Genomic DNA, 14,308 nt, shown 5'->3' on the forward strand with positions numbered 1-14,308 from the left:
TCACAACTGCTGTCATCCTCCAGCCGCCTTGCCCCTTGGCTGAGCTCTGAGAACTGTGCTTCCCTTGATCCTACACTGTGCCTGGTCAGTGGGTACAGAGATGGCCCGTTGTGACACAATATGGTTCTAGCGGTGGGGGAACCAGCCTTCTATCAGGTAGCTGTCCTGCTCCCTCTCCCCATCCCTGACCTTCTAACCCTCCTTTTCCCCTTCAGGGATCTTCATTGCTTTGCTGCTTCGTTTTGATATCAGGTAAGCAAGGGAGGGCGCAGCCTGGCCTGGCCTGGGGTTCTCCCAGCATTGTCCAGTTTTCAGGAGCCCAGAGAAGGTACCTCCACCCACACATCCAGAGAAATTCTCATTTCACCTGCATTCTTAAGTGTTTTTTGGTTTGTTTTTGTTCTAAGTCCTTTTAGTTGAGATTGGTGCTTGTAGCTCTGTGCCCTTGGTGGGCAGTCTGACCTCGGGAGCCTCAACCTCACATCCATGGTGGTAAACCAGAGTCAGGAGAGCACTGAGCACAGCCTGACCTCGGTGGCTTTGGGGACAGTGAGCTGCAGCTGGCGTTTGTCAGACTACACTCAAGTCACTATCCATTCTAGTGGGCCCTGTGCGCTCTCTCCAGCCTTTCCTCAGGCTGTTGTAGAAACTGAACCTAAGGCTGAACTGGAGCTCAGAGGAGCACTTGTCGGCCATGCACGGCCAGACTCAGTCCCCACCAGGCCTTCACCCCAAATTTACATTCTGTGGGGGTAACCTAGAACCCAGATTTTTCCCCCAAGAGATTTTATGCTAGCTAAAAATCTTACAGGTGGTTTTAGATAATATTTGTTGTTTACAAATGGGCTTATGGCTTTCTCATTTTGCAAAGATTTAAACTGAGCATGAACAAAGAAAGGTAACTTGTCTAAAGAGACTTAACTCGGGGTACATGGCCCTCCAGACTCCCAGCCCAGAGCTTTCCCACACACACATGCAACTAGAGGGTTCCCCAGAAAAGATGCTACTGCTCTAACCTCTTCCTTCTGCCTTCCTTGAAGCTTGAAGAAGAACACCCATACCTACTTCTACACCAGCTTCGCCGCCTACATCTTCGGCCTGGGCCTCACCATCTTCATCATGCACATCTTCAAGCATGCTCAGGTGAGCAGAACAGCCCTTGGCATGGCACAATGCGTCCCTGACAGTAACAACTCACAGAAAGCTGCTCTGTCACCTGCACAGGCAGCTCAGACCTGGGCATCTGAAGTGGTAGGAAAACAGTCATGTTTGTGGTTGCTTTTGACTTGCAGGGACGTGGCAGCTGCTCCTCTAGGTAAAAGGTTTTTCAGCACACCATTGTCTTCTTTAGAAAAGCAGACGTTTTCCCAGCACTCTCTACCTGATTTCTGCCTATGTCCCATAAGCCAGATAATGTCATTCCAGCTACAGAAGAGGAGTATGGGGAGGAGAAAATGACTTCCCAGGCAAGCTAGCATGGATTGGGTGAGACTTAAGTGCTTCAGCCAAGTGAAAGCTAGCTACACCCACCCCAGGAAAGCCAAGGCTCTGCCGCCGCTTCCCACAGAGGCGGGCTCCAGTTACTCCAGTTCACCACAGTGAACTGTACAGTGTTCTTTTGGGCCACCAACCAGGTCCCAAATCATGGACAGAGACTTATTAATTTTGAATGCTCAGCTTAGCTTAGGCTCTTTTAACTTAAATTATCCTGTTTCTCTTTATTTACCTTTTGCCCCAAGGATTATTACCTTCTTCCTTCTGTATATCTTTTTTTCACTGCTTCTCTGTATTGACTGGCACCTGCCTGGCTTCTTGCCCCTCGGTGTGTCTCGTTCTTTCCTTCTCTCCTCTTGAGCCTCGATTTCTCCCATTTATTCTCTATGCCTGCCAGCCCCACCTATCCTTCTCCTGCCTAGCTATAGGCCATTCAGCTCTTTACTACTCCATCAGCTGCCCCAGGCAAGCAAGGTGAAACTAATGCAGCAAGCACATCCTTACCTCGTGAGCGCGGCATAAACAAATACAGCACACCTTTGCACAGTTAAAGTAATGGTCTGCCACAGTGAGCAGCGCACATGTGTGAAGGCCGGGGTCCCAGTGGCCTGGAGCAGGGAGGCCGGCAGGGACTGGGCAGTCAGGACTGTCTCCTCTTGTCTAAGGACATAAGGCACATGGCAGGCCCTGTGCTCCTGAGCTCTTAGAGCGCACATGAGAAAGCAGGAGCTGAGGTGCCACCCAGTGAGTGGGTAGCAGAGCCAGGACTTGGCCTGGGACAGTGTGAAAGCCCAGCCCAGGCTGCAGGAACTGTGTGGTGCAGAAGCCAAGGAAGCCCCTGTGGGAATCCAGTAGATTCCTCTCTGGGACCCAGGCCAGGCCCCAGGAGGTACGCACATACTCCACTCATCATTAATAAAAGCAAACAGGAATGGCCTAGGGATGGGGCAGGTCAGTGTAAGTACTCAGAGCTACACCTAGATAAGACCCTGCCCCCACTACCGGACAGCTTTGCTTTCTGTGAGTTCTATTACCCACAGCTCAAAAATTGAATCAGAAGCTGCAGTTTTAAATGCCATGCATTCTGCATACCAAGATTAATTCTTACTGCCCATGCAAGCCATTCCTTGATCCAGCATATCACCCTTCTTACCATTAGAGAAGCGTTCGTGCAAGCGTGCCACAGTGTACGGTTGTGAGGGGCTCCAAGGATTGGGGGGGGGATACTGTATTGTTGTTCTTTGCTCCTCCCCTCCCCCAAAGCCCTGTCACGTGGGAGCTGCCTTTGAATTCCAAACAAGATCAGATTGTTATCACTGGGCCTGTGCTAACCTTCCACAAAGATCCGAGGGCGTGGCTCATAAGCAGAGACACCCAGAGTGTCCACGGAGCCTTCTCGTTTGTTGGGTTATGTTTGGCAGAGCTTCTGGTGTGCCTGTGGAGCATGATGTGTGCTCGGTGAGTGGATTTCAGAGTGCCAGATCGCAAACAGGCTTAGAGGCCTTTTCAAGGCCTGTATTACAGCTCCAGCCCTGTGTTAGAGTAGGCTGGAGCCATTTCCCGGGCAGCCACCAGGTGGCAGGCTTGCCTCCCCAGCTGGAGGCAGAAGAGAGTCTCCTGCAAGGTGCTGTCCCTCCCCATTGTGGAGAGACTGCAGGCCTAGAAGGACAGATTTCCCAGGTAATCCACCTACCCAGGCTGTATCTGGGCCTCTCCTACTCCTGGCCCTGATTCATGCAGATGGCTATCTCCCTGAAGGTCCTCGAAGAGGGGATCCAGGACGTAGGAAGAGTCTGTTAAGTGAGGTTGCCGTCTCCGAGAAGACAAAGGCAGTCCCCATGCTATGTGGCCTTTAACTCGCTTAGCCTTTAAAAAAAAAAAACAAAAAAAAACCTTCCTAGACAAACACAGTGGCACATGCCCGTGATCGCAGCCCTGAGGAGGTGGAACAGAGGTTCAGCGTCATCCTCGGCTACACAGATAATTCAGATGAGCCTGGGTTACGTATATGAGAAGCTGTCTCAGAAAACTCACTGCCCTGAGCTGTAGGGCTCTTTCTCCATCACCCTCTCATTGAAGATCTTCCCAGGTGCAGTGAGAGGAAGGAAGGCGGGCTGTGTCCCTCTGATAATAGCAAACTTGCTGGCTCTTAAAGGAGCCCTTCCCATGAGCCTGAGGCCACCAGCTCCCCTGGAAGTCCTATATTCTGCTAAGACTGTCTTGGGCAAGAGAATGCACAGGGCTACACAGGAGGACCCTAGCTCCAAATCCTGACCCGCTCTTCTCCATCCTGAGATTCCCGGTTTGCTCATCTGTCTGTAGAAGAGTGTTGGGTTTGTATATGTGGGAGTGGGTGCCTGCAGAAGCCAGCAAAGGGTGTCAGATTCCCTGGAGCTGAGCTATAGACAGTTGGGAGCCAACAGAACCAAACTTGGGCCTTCTTCAAGAGCAGTAGGCATTCTTTGCCACTGAACCATCCCTCCATGCCCCACAAATTAAATTTTAATACCATTCCTGTTTCTCCTCATGTGGTTTTCTTCCTGTTTTTAGGGACCTGTGTTGGTTGGTCGAGTTTGGTTAGTTGTTGTTTGAGGCAGGGTCTCATTGAGTATCCTGGTTGGCCCGGAACTCTCTGTAGACAGGGTAACTTGTCATTCATAGAGTCACTGCCTCTGTCTCCCAAATGCTAGGATTAAAGGTGTGTACCACCACACCCAGCCTGGTTTTGGGTGTGTGTTTGGTTGGTTGGTTAGTTGGTGGTGGTTTTTTGTTTGTTTAGTTTTGAGGCAAGTTTTCCCTGTGTAGCTGGGCTAGCCTCAAACTCCCAGTAATTTTCTGGCCTCTGTCTTCATAGTACTAGAATTACAAGGGTGCAGCACAATGCCCAATGTTATCTTTCTACTTGCAGGATATTTTATTCTTTCTCTTGCTGCCCCATTCACACCTGTGGCAGTGCTAGGAATCGAACCCTAATGTTGCAAAGTGTTCTGTGAGCACTCTCCCGCTGAGCTAGACCCCTGCCCATTTTGTGACCTGAAAACTTTTGTTTTTGGTTCTATTTTGAGACAGGGTTGTTCTGTGTAACAGCCCTGGCTGTCCTGGAATTCACTTTGTAGACCCAGCCGGCCTTGAACTCACAGAGTCTGCCTGCCTCTGGCATTCCCCCAATGCCGGAATTAAACGCAAGTGCCAGCACCACCTGGAGATCCTAATGCTTTTAAACCATTTCACGGGTCTTGTTTCCCTTGAGTTAGCTTAGGGGCAGAGTGCCCTCTGGCTGCTTCTCAACAGCTTGGGTCTTGAGCCACAGCAAGGACCCAGTACCAATGAAAGAATGAATGCCCGGCCTCTCGCTTCCCTTCTCGGCTCGGCCTCACACACCTGTGACCTTGGGCAAGTCAGCCCCCTTCTGGGTCTTAGAACATCATCTTTAGAACATGGGTCTGGGTGCTATGACTAGATTCTAGGGTAATCTCTATAAAGTAATGTGGCTGACCGCCCACCCAGACCAGTGCCAAGAGACGGTCTCCTGAAACATCCTCAGATGCAGGTGAAAGACCGTGTTGTTCTTGGGCCCCAGGCTGGTTTTGTGCTTTGTACTGAGAATGGTGTCTCTTTACTCTAGCCCACTGTCTCCAAGACCTCTCTCGAGTTCCTGAGCATGGCAAATAGTCACCAGTATCCCCCGATCCCCACACTCCCGGGCCCTCTGGGATACCAGGCGAACAGACTGAATAGGACCAGGGACGCTTGCTCTATCCGGTTCCACAGCCCTGCAGGGGATAGGGACTCCATTCTGCCTAGGGTGCTCACTTCCACACTGTCAGCAACCTGATGCACGCAAGTAGGGCTTCTCCACAGAGCCAAGGGCTGGGGAGGAGGAACTGGGCAGAAGGAGGAAGGACAGCCTCGGCAGCTGAAACTGCACATGCCCAGGTACTGGGGCTGTGACCAAAGTCAGGTGTAGGTCAGATGGGAGGTTGGAGGAGATGATGACAAGGGTCACTTTAGGCCACTGGCAGCATTGATGGCTTTAAAGTGTCCAACAGAGGTGTTTGGCGTTCACCTTTCAGAGGAAATAAGCAAGGAATGACCAGGCCAAATACGTGTGGCTTCCATTCTCAGCTTAAGCCTTAAAACGGAGACCTAGACTGCCTTCTCCCTCTAGAACATTCGCCCTTCTCTGCCCAAAGAGGGTAGACACAGCAATGGAGGTGACCTGGAACCTCCAGGAGAAACCTCAAACACTGGGGACAGTCTTCCTTTTCTCCCAGGCGGCCTGCAGAGGAGTGTTAGCACAGACTTGGGAGTGGCGGGAGTGAAGGACAGAACCTGAAAGTGAGAGCCAATTATAATGTCTCCTGCGTTACCGAAATACAAGGTCTGAGCCGAGACTGCAGCCTTCTAGGGAGAAAAGCAGCCTGAGAGGTAGCATTGAGCTGCGTTTGTGATTCAGACACTGCCAGGCAGGTTCCTGAGGGGCCTTCCAGCCCTGCACCCGATTTCCTACAGTGCATGCTTTCCCTCCCAGGGAGGAGCACCCCTGTCTGGACCTCCAGCCCTGTGTCTGGGCTTAGCCATTGACTTACCCCGCAAACGTGGATCTGAGCTATCCCTCAGTCAAGTCCCTAAGAGGGTTGGATGCCTTGCCTCATAAGTCTCTTGTCTTCTCCTAGCCGGCTCTCCTGTACCTGGTCCCTGCCTGCATCGGCTTTCCTGTCCTGGTGGCACTGGTCAAGGGAGAAGTGGCAGAGATGTTCAGGTAAGGCGGGATGGAGCAGACATGCAGACAAGCCCTAGTGCACCTGCTGGATCACATGAGCATCGTCTCCAAGGGAGTGTTCCTACCACCTGTTCCTTTCTTCAGTGACTACCTGCCTGGCCTGTGGTCACCAGTGGGACCTTGCCTAGGAGCCAGGGGAGGTGTAGTCTAGGGCAGGCCATACCACACACCTACAGTGTCTTAGAGGAATGGCTGCCTACTGTCTGGGGCCTTGGATCACAAGCTAGCTCTGCCAAGGTGACTTGAGGCATGTCTTTGCCCCAGCGTCGGTTTGCATGTAATAGGACAAGGTTGTACCATCTCCAAGAAGCCATGTGTCCGTCCCTGTGCAGGTGCCTCTGGAGCCATAACCCACAGCTTGTTTTCTGATATACAGTCCCCTTTCCTTGTGACCGCTGCCATATCTGCCACACCTTGTGCACGGCCCCGCCCCTACCCCAAGGCCCGCATGACTCCCAGCAGGTGTCTGCTCCCAGGCACCACCAACCCTGCCTGCCAAAGACCTAGAAATAGCTGCCAGCTACCATAAAAACTGCCCACTCGGGGGCCTTCACCCAGCTCCACCTGCTTGGCCTTAAGTTGTCCTCCAAGTGCCTGCCAGGGCCTCCTGTGCACCTGGATGCCTCGGGGCAGCAGATGACTCACCCCTGCCCCACGCCTGCCCTGCCAGGAATCCCCAGCCCGCTGGAAGCTGGCCCACCCCTATCTCCTGGCGTGGCAGCTGATCCTTGAGGTCAGCACTTAGCATCCCTCCCCCTGTGCATCTGTGCTTGGAGAGACCCCTGTGTCCCCAGCAGCCTGAACTCTCAGCACCCAGCCAGGGCAGAAGGTATCTCCTTCCTCACACTGAGGCCCAGTTTACCTAAGTACGCTCTGTGTGAGCCCCACCCTACCCAGAAGGCCCGTAGGGAAAAGCAAGGCAGGAGGTGGTCTTTCTCTCGCCTGTCCTCTACCCCATTCTCAACCTGTCTTTGCCTTTTTGTCTTTCACTGCCACTCCCCTGTTGAAAGACTCGCTCACTGATTCATTCTTGAATGACTGCGCATTTACCTGGTTCTGAGTTCCCTTGCTGGTGCTAGAGAGATGACTCAGCAGTTGGGAGTATCTGCGGTTCTCCCAGAGGACCCAGCACCCACATTGGGCAGCGGACAACCATCCCTCCAGGGGGACTTGAAGCCTCCGTGAGAACCTGTGCTCAGTGCTTTATACTCATGTGCATAAGTGTTCACACACACACACGCATATGCCAGTTCCCATAAGTTGTCCTCTGACTTCACAAGTACCATGACACACACACAGTTAATGTATTTGTCTCAATCACTGTTCTGTTGCTGTAAAGAAACACCATAACCGAGACAACTCTTAGAGAAGAAAGCATTTAGCTGGGGCTTGCCTGCAGTTCCAGAGACTGTCATCATGGCAGGGAGCACAATGGCATGTATGATGCTAGAGCCAGAACTGAGAGCTACCTACATCCTGGTCTGTAGGCTGAGAGAGTGACACTGGGCTAGCATGGACTTTGGAAACCTCAAAGCCCACCCTTAGTGACACACCTCCCAATTCTTCTCAAGTAGCGCCACTCCCTGATGACTACACATTCAAATATATGAGCCTATGGGGACCATTCTTATTCAAACCACCACAGTCTTTTTTAAAACAGACTAGGGAGAGCTCAGTCAGAAGTGCCTGCTATGTATGAATTAAGACTAGGTTTGGATACTCAGTGCCCAGCTGGGTGTAAAAATGATGGGTTGTTGTTTTCTTTTTTTTAAGTAGTCACAACTGAGCCTGTGCCTTATGGTGCTGCGTGGCTTAATCCTTGTGATTTCAAGCTCCAGGTCAGCACCCGGGTGGCAGAGTGAAACCTTGTTTCAGTCGAGCACACATGCCTGTGGTCCCAGCTATTGGGGAGGCTGAGACAGGAGGATCACCTAAGTCCAGGAGTTCTGGGCTGTGGTGCACTGTGCCAGTCTAGTGTCCGCACTGAGTGCAGCATCAATATTGTGTCCTCCTTGGAGCAGGGACCACCAGGCTGCCTAAGGATGGGTGAACCAGCCAAGATTGGAAATGAAGCAAGTCAAAATCTTGTTTCAAAACAAAGCAAAGCCAGGTGGTGGTGGCGCACACCTCTAATCCCAGCACTTGGGAGGCAGAGGCAGGTGGATCTCTGTGAGTTCAAGGCCAGCCTGGTCTACAAAGAGAATTCCAAGACAGCCAGAGCTGTTACACAGAGAAACCTGGTCTCGAAAAACAAAACAAAAGTCTGGCATGGTGGTGCACACCCTTGATCCTAGAATTTGGAATACAGGCCGGCACATCTCTGTGAGTTCTAGCCCAGCCAGGGCTACATAGTTAGATCCTATCTCTAAATTAACAAATAAAATTTTAATAAAAGTTATAAAAATTTATACAAGGGAGCTGGGGAGATCGCTTAGAAGTTTTAAGAGCACTTCTTGCCCTTAGTAAGAAGGTGGTTTTGGTTCCCAGCACCCACATGGCGGCTCACAACCAACACAACACCAAGCCCTCCTTCACTCTTGTCCGCATAGTGCACTTTCCCCCAAAACAGGACAGGTGTTCTACACACAGGTAACCGAGACAGCAGTCCTCTGTGCTCCTTGGGAAGGATGTCTCCGTCCTTCCCTCTTCTTCCCCTCTCCATCTACTTGTTCTGTCTTCTCTGTCTGTCTCTTACACAGCTACGAGTCCTCGGCCGTAATCCTGCCTCATACGCCGAGGCTCACTCACTTCCCCACTGTCTCGGGCTCCCCTGCCAGCCTGGCCGACTCCATGCAGCAGAAGCTAGCTGGCCCTCGTCGCCGGCGCCCGCAGAATCCCAGCGCCATGTAATGTCCAGCGGGTGCCCACCTGCCCGCTTCCCCCACTGTCCTGGGCCTAAGGTAGGGCAGATGTTCCGGCCCTGGTGTGAAGTCAGAGTGTCACTGGGGCTGGTGGCAGGAGGCAGCCCTTATAGCCACCAGCATTTGCCGCCCAGCCCCAAGGCAGGCAGGTAGCCCAGAGCCTTGGGGTGCTCACCCACAGTGGGAAGTCCCATGAGATGGGCATGAGCGGCCCTGTGAGACTGAAGTAGACACTGTGACTGCTTGCTTGTGTGTTTGACCCTGAACACACCACTTTCTCCTCTATGCTCTTTATCAATTAAGCACCTGCTGCCCACCTAAACCAGCCAGGAAATGTGCATTGTGCTTGAAGGGGCACAGTTGCTCGGTAAGCAGAGCCCCCACAAGAGTTAGTATGTCCATCCTGAGGAGTAGCGCTGTGCTATTTGCAGAACAGGGCTGAGTTCTTAACTCCACCATGTGCCCCAGGAGGCAGCTGGTCTCCCAGAGTCTCATCCCCACTACTCTCTGCTGCTCTCCAGCAGAAGGTTCAAGAAGTTTAATGTTGATCCACACAAGTCCAGGCCCAGCCTTTCCCATTTGCTACTCTTTGGCAGCACAGGGCACAGAGAAAGCCAAGCAGGGTGCCCATGAGGACACACAGGGACGGGGCCAGGTACTGGCAGAGGCGATGTGAGATTGCAAAGAGAGGGGGCAATGAAGACTCTGCCCTCAGCATCCTCTAAATGTGTTCCTTTGTTTTCTGGTCAGTTATGAGGAGTCAAACCCTAAAGATGCAGCAACTGGAACTGAATCCAAAGAGGAGACAACAGAGGCATCAGCATCCAAGAAGCTAGAGAAGAAGGAGAAATGAGGCCGCTCTGCCTGACCCTTGAGGGCCAGATCAGACAGGCGGGGGACGACCTGTAGGCGACACAGACAGAGGACACGTGCAGGAGGCGAAGGTGGCTCCAGGTTGGGGAGCGGGCCTCTGCTGCCTGTTTCCCTCTCCCCTTTCTCTGGCTTCCTCTGCTGCTCCTCATCCCCTGCAGGCAAAGGAAACCCTCTGCTGCTTCTTTCCCCAGGAGCCAGGTGGGAACCCCGTGTGGTTTTTAGATTTTTGTATTGTGGACTGACTTTGCCTCACATTAAAAACTCATCCCATGGCTGTCGGGATACTATGCTCCTGGAGGGTTGTCGGCAACTTCACCTAGTGGCTTGTGCTAGCTCACTAGGTCTCTGCAAGCCCCTCTTGGGTGCCTACCCTGTTGTCACGCCAGAAGAGGGTGTTCCTTACCACGCTCTTCCAGACTTGGGGAGGGTGGAGGTGGTGGGCAGGTGCTCTCTGTGTCCCTGGCCCTGGAATGGGAAGATGAAGAGAGTCGCAGAGGGCAGCCTGACTCAGACGGCTCTCCCTGGGCTTGCTGTCCAGCTGCCTGGAGAGCAGAGCTCCATCTTTCCCGTTCTGCCCACTCCTGGGCTTCCCAACATAAGGCCCAGATCTTCAGAGAGCATGGGTTGGGAAGGGAATAGCCCAAGTGACCAGAGGAAGCCATCCAGGGTCAGGAGCTAGGGATCCCAAAGTCAGAGCTTTCCTTTACCTCTGACCTTCAGGAGAGTCCAGAGGACAAGGGGAGGGCAGCTCAGCCCTGACCACCTTCCCAGGTAGGGAAACTGAGACCCGAGAATGGCCATGACCTGCTCTGTCCAGGGTTCGGGTTTAGTGGCTACCGTTAACAGAGCCTGGGATTGAGAATACGGGGGTTGTCTTCCATGGGTTCAGATGTGGACCAATATGTGTTGGTACAAGATTCTACCTTGCACTTATGGTCCTAAGATATGTGTGTTATTGCTAGCGTCACTGTACAGATGAGGAAACGGGGCAGCTCGCCCTCAGACATGGATGTGACCTCAAGCAGCTGATTGCAGCTCTGCATACTAAAAGCACTATGTGTTCTGCAGACCTTCTCGGACCCAGTCACTGTGGCTGGTATGCTGGGCCCCTCTGAGTCAGCCACCCAACTTCTCTGGGTCTAAAATTCTATGGAGAGAAAAACCTCAAAAGGCTCCTCCAGCCAGGGGGTCTCTTTAGGGGCTTCTCGGATCTCTGCAGGCTCGTATTGCCTTCAGGGGGAGGCCGTGTGGTCCTGGAACAAAGCCCCTCTGAGGGTGGCAGATGGGGCAGGCAGCCCAGGCACACAGCGTGGTTGGCTTCTACAGCCCACAACCCACAAAGGCCTCATTGAGTCACTGCCGACCCCCAGCAGAGGCTGAGGTGGCAGTGGCGCCGGGCGCCTGCCACCTAATGACCATCCTGGCCCGGCCAGATGTTCCACAGACCTTGCAGCACTGACCAGGGCCTGCCTGGCCAGCCAGCCACAGAGGCCACTCCAGTTCCAATTAACCAGCTTCAGCTGAGCAAACAGCGGGCAGCGGGGCCCAGCCTGGGCGGTAGGCCCGGCCGGCAGAGCCTCTGAGTCTAGACTCCAGATGTGAACCGCCGCTGCCTGAGCCCCATGGAAAAAATGGCACCAGGCCGGGCATGCATTGGTCCTGCACACTAGGAGGCGGGGTGGGTTGCTGGGCAGGGCCTCCAGTGGGCCTGGTGCCAGGCTCACCCTGGGGTGGGGGTGGATTCTTGGGAAGCTGCTTTTAAACATCTCCCCTGACTTGTGGTGTCCTCTCTGTGCCTTGGCTTCTCCTGGTTGCAGCAGGAGGAGTCTGTAAGGGCTTCTTAAGACCATCCCTGCAAGAGACCCCAGTACCCCATACTTAAGAGGGAAGCATGTGGTCAGCATGGTGCTAGTGTTGTAGAAATACTTGCTTATATCCCTATGTAGGGTATGCCTGTCAGCCCAGTAGATGACTTGTAGAGGCAGCAAGCTGAGATCAGCCTGATCTACATGATGCAAAAAAACGAGAAAAGCATGCAATCGTGCTGATCCCAGCACCTGGAGACTAAGGCAGGGTGGTCAGTTAAAAGTCCCCATGGCTACAGAGAGTTCAAGGCCTCTGTGTGAGACCCTGTCTCATGGAGCCGAGGGGACGATTACTAGCAATCCTATTGGCACCTACCATCATCTTTACAGAGGCAGTAAGGCCATGAGTAGGTGCCTGGGGGACATCTGAACCTTGGTGTCTGGCTTCTCCTTTTTTTGTTTTTTTTTTTTTTGGGGGGGTTTTTTTTTTTTTTTTTTTTTTTTTGGTTTTTCGAGACAGGGTTTCTCTGTGGCTTTGGAGCCTGTCCTGGAACTAGCTCTGTAGTCCAGGCTGGTCTCGAACTCACAGAGATCCGCCTGCCTCTGCCTCCCGAGTGCTGGGATTAAAGGCGTGCGCCACCACCGCCTGGCTTGGTGTCTGGCTTCTAAGCTCGTGTTCAACCACGGCCTGAGATTCCTGATTCTTTTCCATGGGGACAGGGAGAGGACGACGTCACAGGCTTCCCAAATCTGGTTTCCAAGATGGGCTGGCAGTGTCCTGATATCTGGCCCCTATCCTCAGCTAAAGGGTGAGAGCTTCCTCCCAGGGCCAGTCCCACTTATGGGAAGTCCGGAGCCCTGCTGTTTCCATACAGTGTGTCAGACACTAGCCAAGGCACTGAGGATTTAGCAAGGATCACAAATGTGGCTCCCAAGAGCTGACATCCTGCAAGATGGCATTCCTCTGGGGAGACTGCCTTAAACAGATGACTGAGTGGATGTGTCAGGATGACTCCACAGGAGAGGGGCCTGGTGGGCAAAGCAATGGCCTGTGCTTTCCAGCTGTCCTTGCAAAACTAAGTGCCACTGCCACCACGCCGTGGGGGGGGGGGGGGGGAAGAATCACAAACGGGGAGGTTGGCTGGGTTCTCAGCGACATAACGCGCCTCCTTCCTGCTCTCCCACTTTGGACTCCCCGCGTGACTGTGCCGGCCACGGGAGGAACAGCATCCTGCAGGCTGCACCAGGAAGGGCCGCGCAAGCGGGAAGGAAAGCGCCACCTCTCCGCCCCCGCCAAGGCCACACCTGGGCTCCACAGGCGGTAGGGCCGGGCCAGCGCCTGGCTCCAGCGAGTCTGGGCCGCCTCCCTACGCACTGCGGCTGCGGCCAGCTGGGCTGGCAGCCTTGCGGCCGGAAGCCATTCGCCTTGGGGGCGTGGTTAGGGTTGGTCCCACCCAGGAGGGCGGGGTCACTGCGCCAAGGACAAGCCTTGGAATTTGGCCTGGCTTTGCTGTCTCTGCTTTTGTTTTCTTTCATCCCAGTCCCAGGGGACTGAGTCTGTAACCTCGCACGCGCTAGGCTAGGGCTTTATCATTAGGCTGTATCTCCAACCCTGTACTTTGGTGTTCTTAACCGGAAAATGAGGGAACAATTGTACACCCAACACCTGGTCTAGTGCGGACTCCTGCAGTCACTGTTAAGTGGATGGATGCAAAGGTCTAGAACAGTCTTGGGCAGTACTTCCCTCAGATGAAGCACCCTTTTGCTTAATCCCTGAGCTGCATTTTCCTCTACTTCAAGGGTGGCTGAGGATTAAACAATCCTTGGAAGCCTAGCCACCTAGTATGTCCTCAATAAAAGATACTGAAGAGGTGAAAAAACAAAAGTAAGTGAAAACTAAGTGTGGTGATACACCCCGGTAATGCTAGGGGGCTGGGGAGCGGACACCGATGGAAGGAGGGGGGAGGGGTTGGAGCCAGCCTTGCTGCTGAGAGAGTTTGAGGTGGGTTTGGGCTACATAAGGCCCTGTTGTCTCAAAACAAATACTAGATAAATTGGGAGGTGAGATGAAAAATACATAAAATTCCACTTGGAAGATTTCCTTTTACTTTTTGGAGGCTAGTGGTCTTTAAAGTGAGTGGATTGTTGAGTTTAGAGTTAGGGTCTTGCTATATAACCCAGGCTAGCTCTGTGTGTGTATGTGTGTGTGTCTGTCTGTCTGTCTGTGTGTCTGTGCGCGCGTGCATATCAGGCTCAATATACATATGCAATTTCTTATTTGTATTTGGTTTTTAGAGACAGGGTTTCTCTGTAGCTTTGCAGCCTGTCCTGGAGCTAGCGCTATGTAGACCAGGCTGACCTTAAACTCACAGAGATCTGCCTGCCTCTGCCTCGGCAGTGCTGGCATTAAAGCCGTGTGCCACCGCCACCCGGCAAATAAAAAATTGCCGCTTTTTTCTTTTTCTTTTTTTTTTTTGTTTTGTTTTTTGTTG

At 52.9% G+C, this 14,308-nt stretch overlaps 1 protein-coding gene across 2 annotated transcripts in view; it reads left to right on the forward strand.

The window, feature by feature from the left end:
• Window positions 1–10,293, forward strand: part of Hm13 (histocompatibility minor 13) — a 35,717-nt gene extending 25,424 nt beyond the window's left edge. The window contains exons 9-13 of one of the 2 annotated variants that reach the window (XM_013352246.2): window positions 216–252; window positions 1,041–1,143; window positions 6,171–6,256; window positions 8,977–9,177; window positions 9,889–10,293. In XM_013352246.2, the coding sequence (XP_013207700.1) occupies window positions 216–252; window positions 1,041–1,143; window positions 6,171–6,256; window positions 8,977–9,127 (377 nt within the window). In that variant the 3' untranslated portion in view covers window positions 9,128–9,177; window positions 9,889–10,293. The remainder of the gene's footprint in view (window positions 1–215; window positions 253–1,040; window positions 1,144–6,170; window positions 6,257–8,976; window positions 9,178–9,888) is intronic. The other variant, XM_005363203.3, reaches the window with a different exon arrangement.
• The last annotated feature ends 4,015 nt before the right edge of the window (window positions 10,294–14,308 follow it).

Source organism: Microtus ochrogaster, linkage group LG8 (assembly GCF_000317375.1).
Source record: "Microtus ochrogaster isolate Prairie Vole_2 linkage group LG8, MicOch1.0, whole genome shotgun sequence".
In the NCBI taxonomy this organism is placed as follows: domain Eukaryota; kingdom Metazoa; phylum Chordata; class Mammalia; order Rodentia; family Cricetidae; genus Microtus; species Microtus ochrogaster.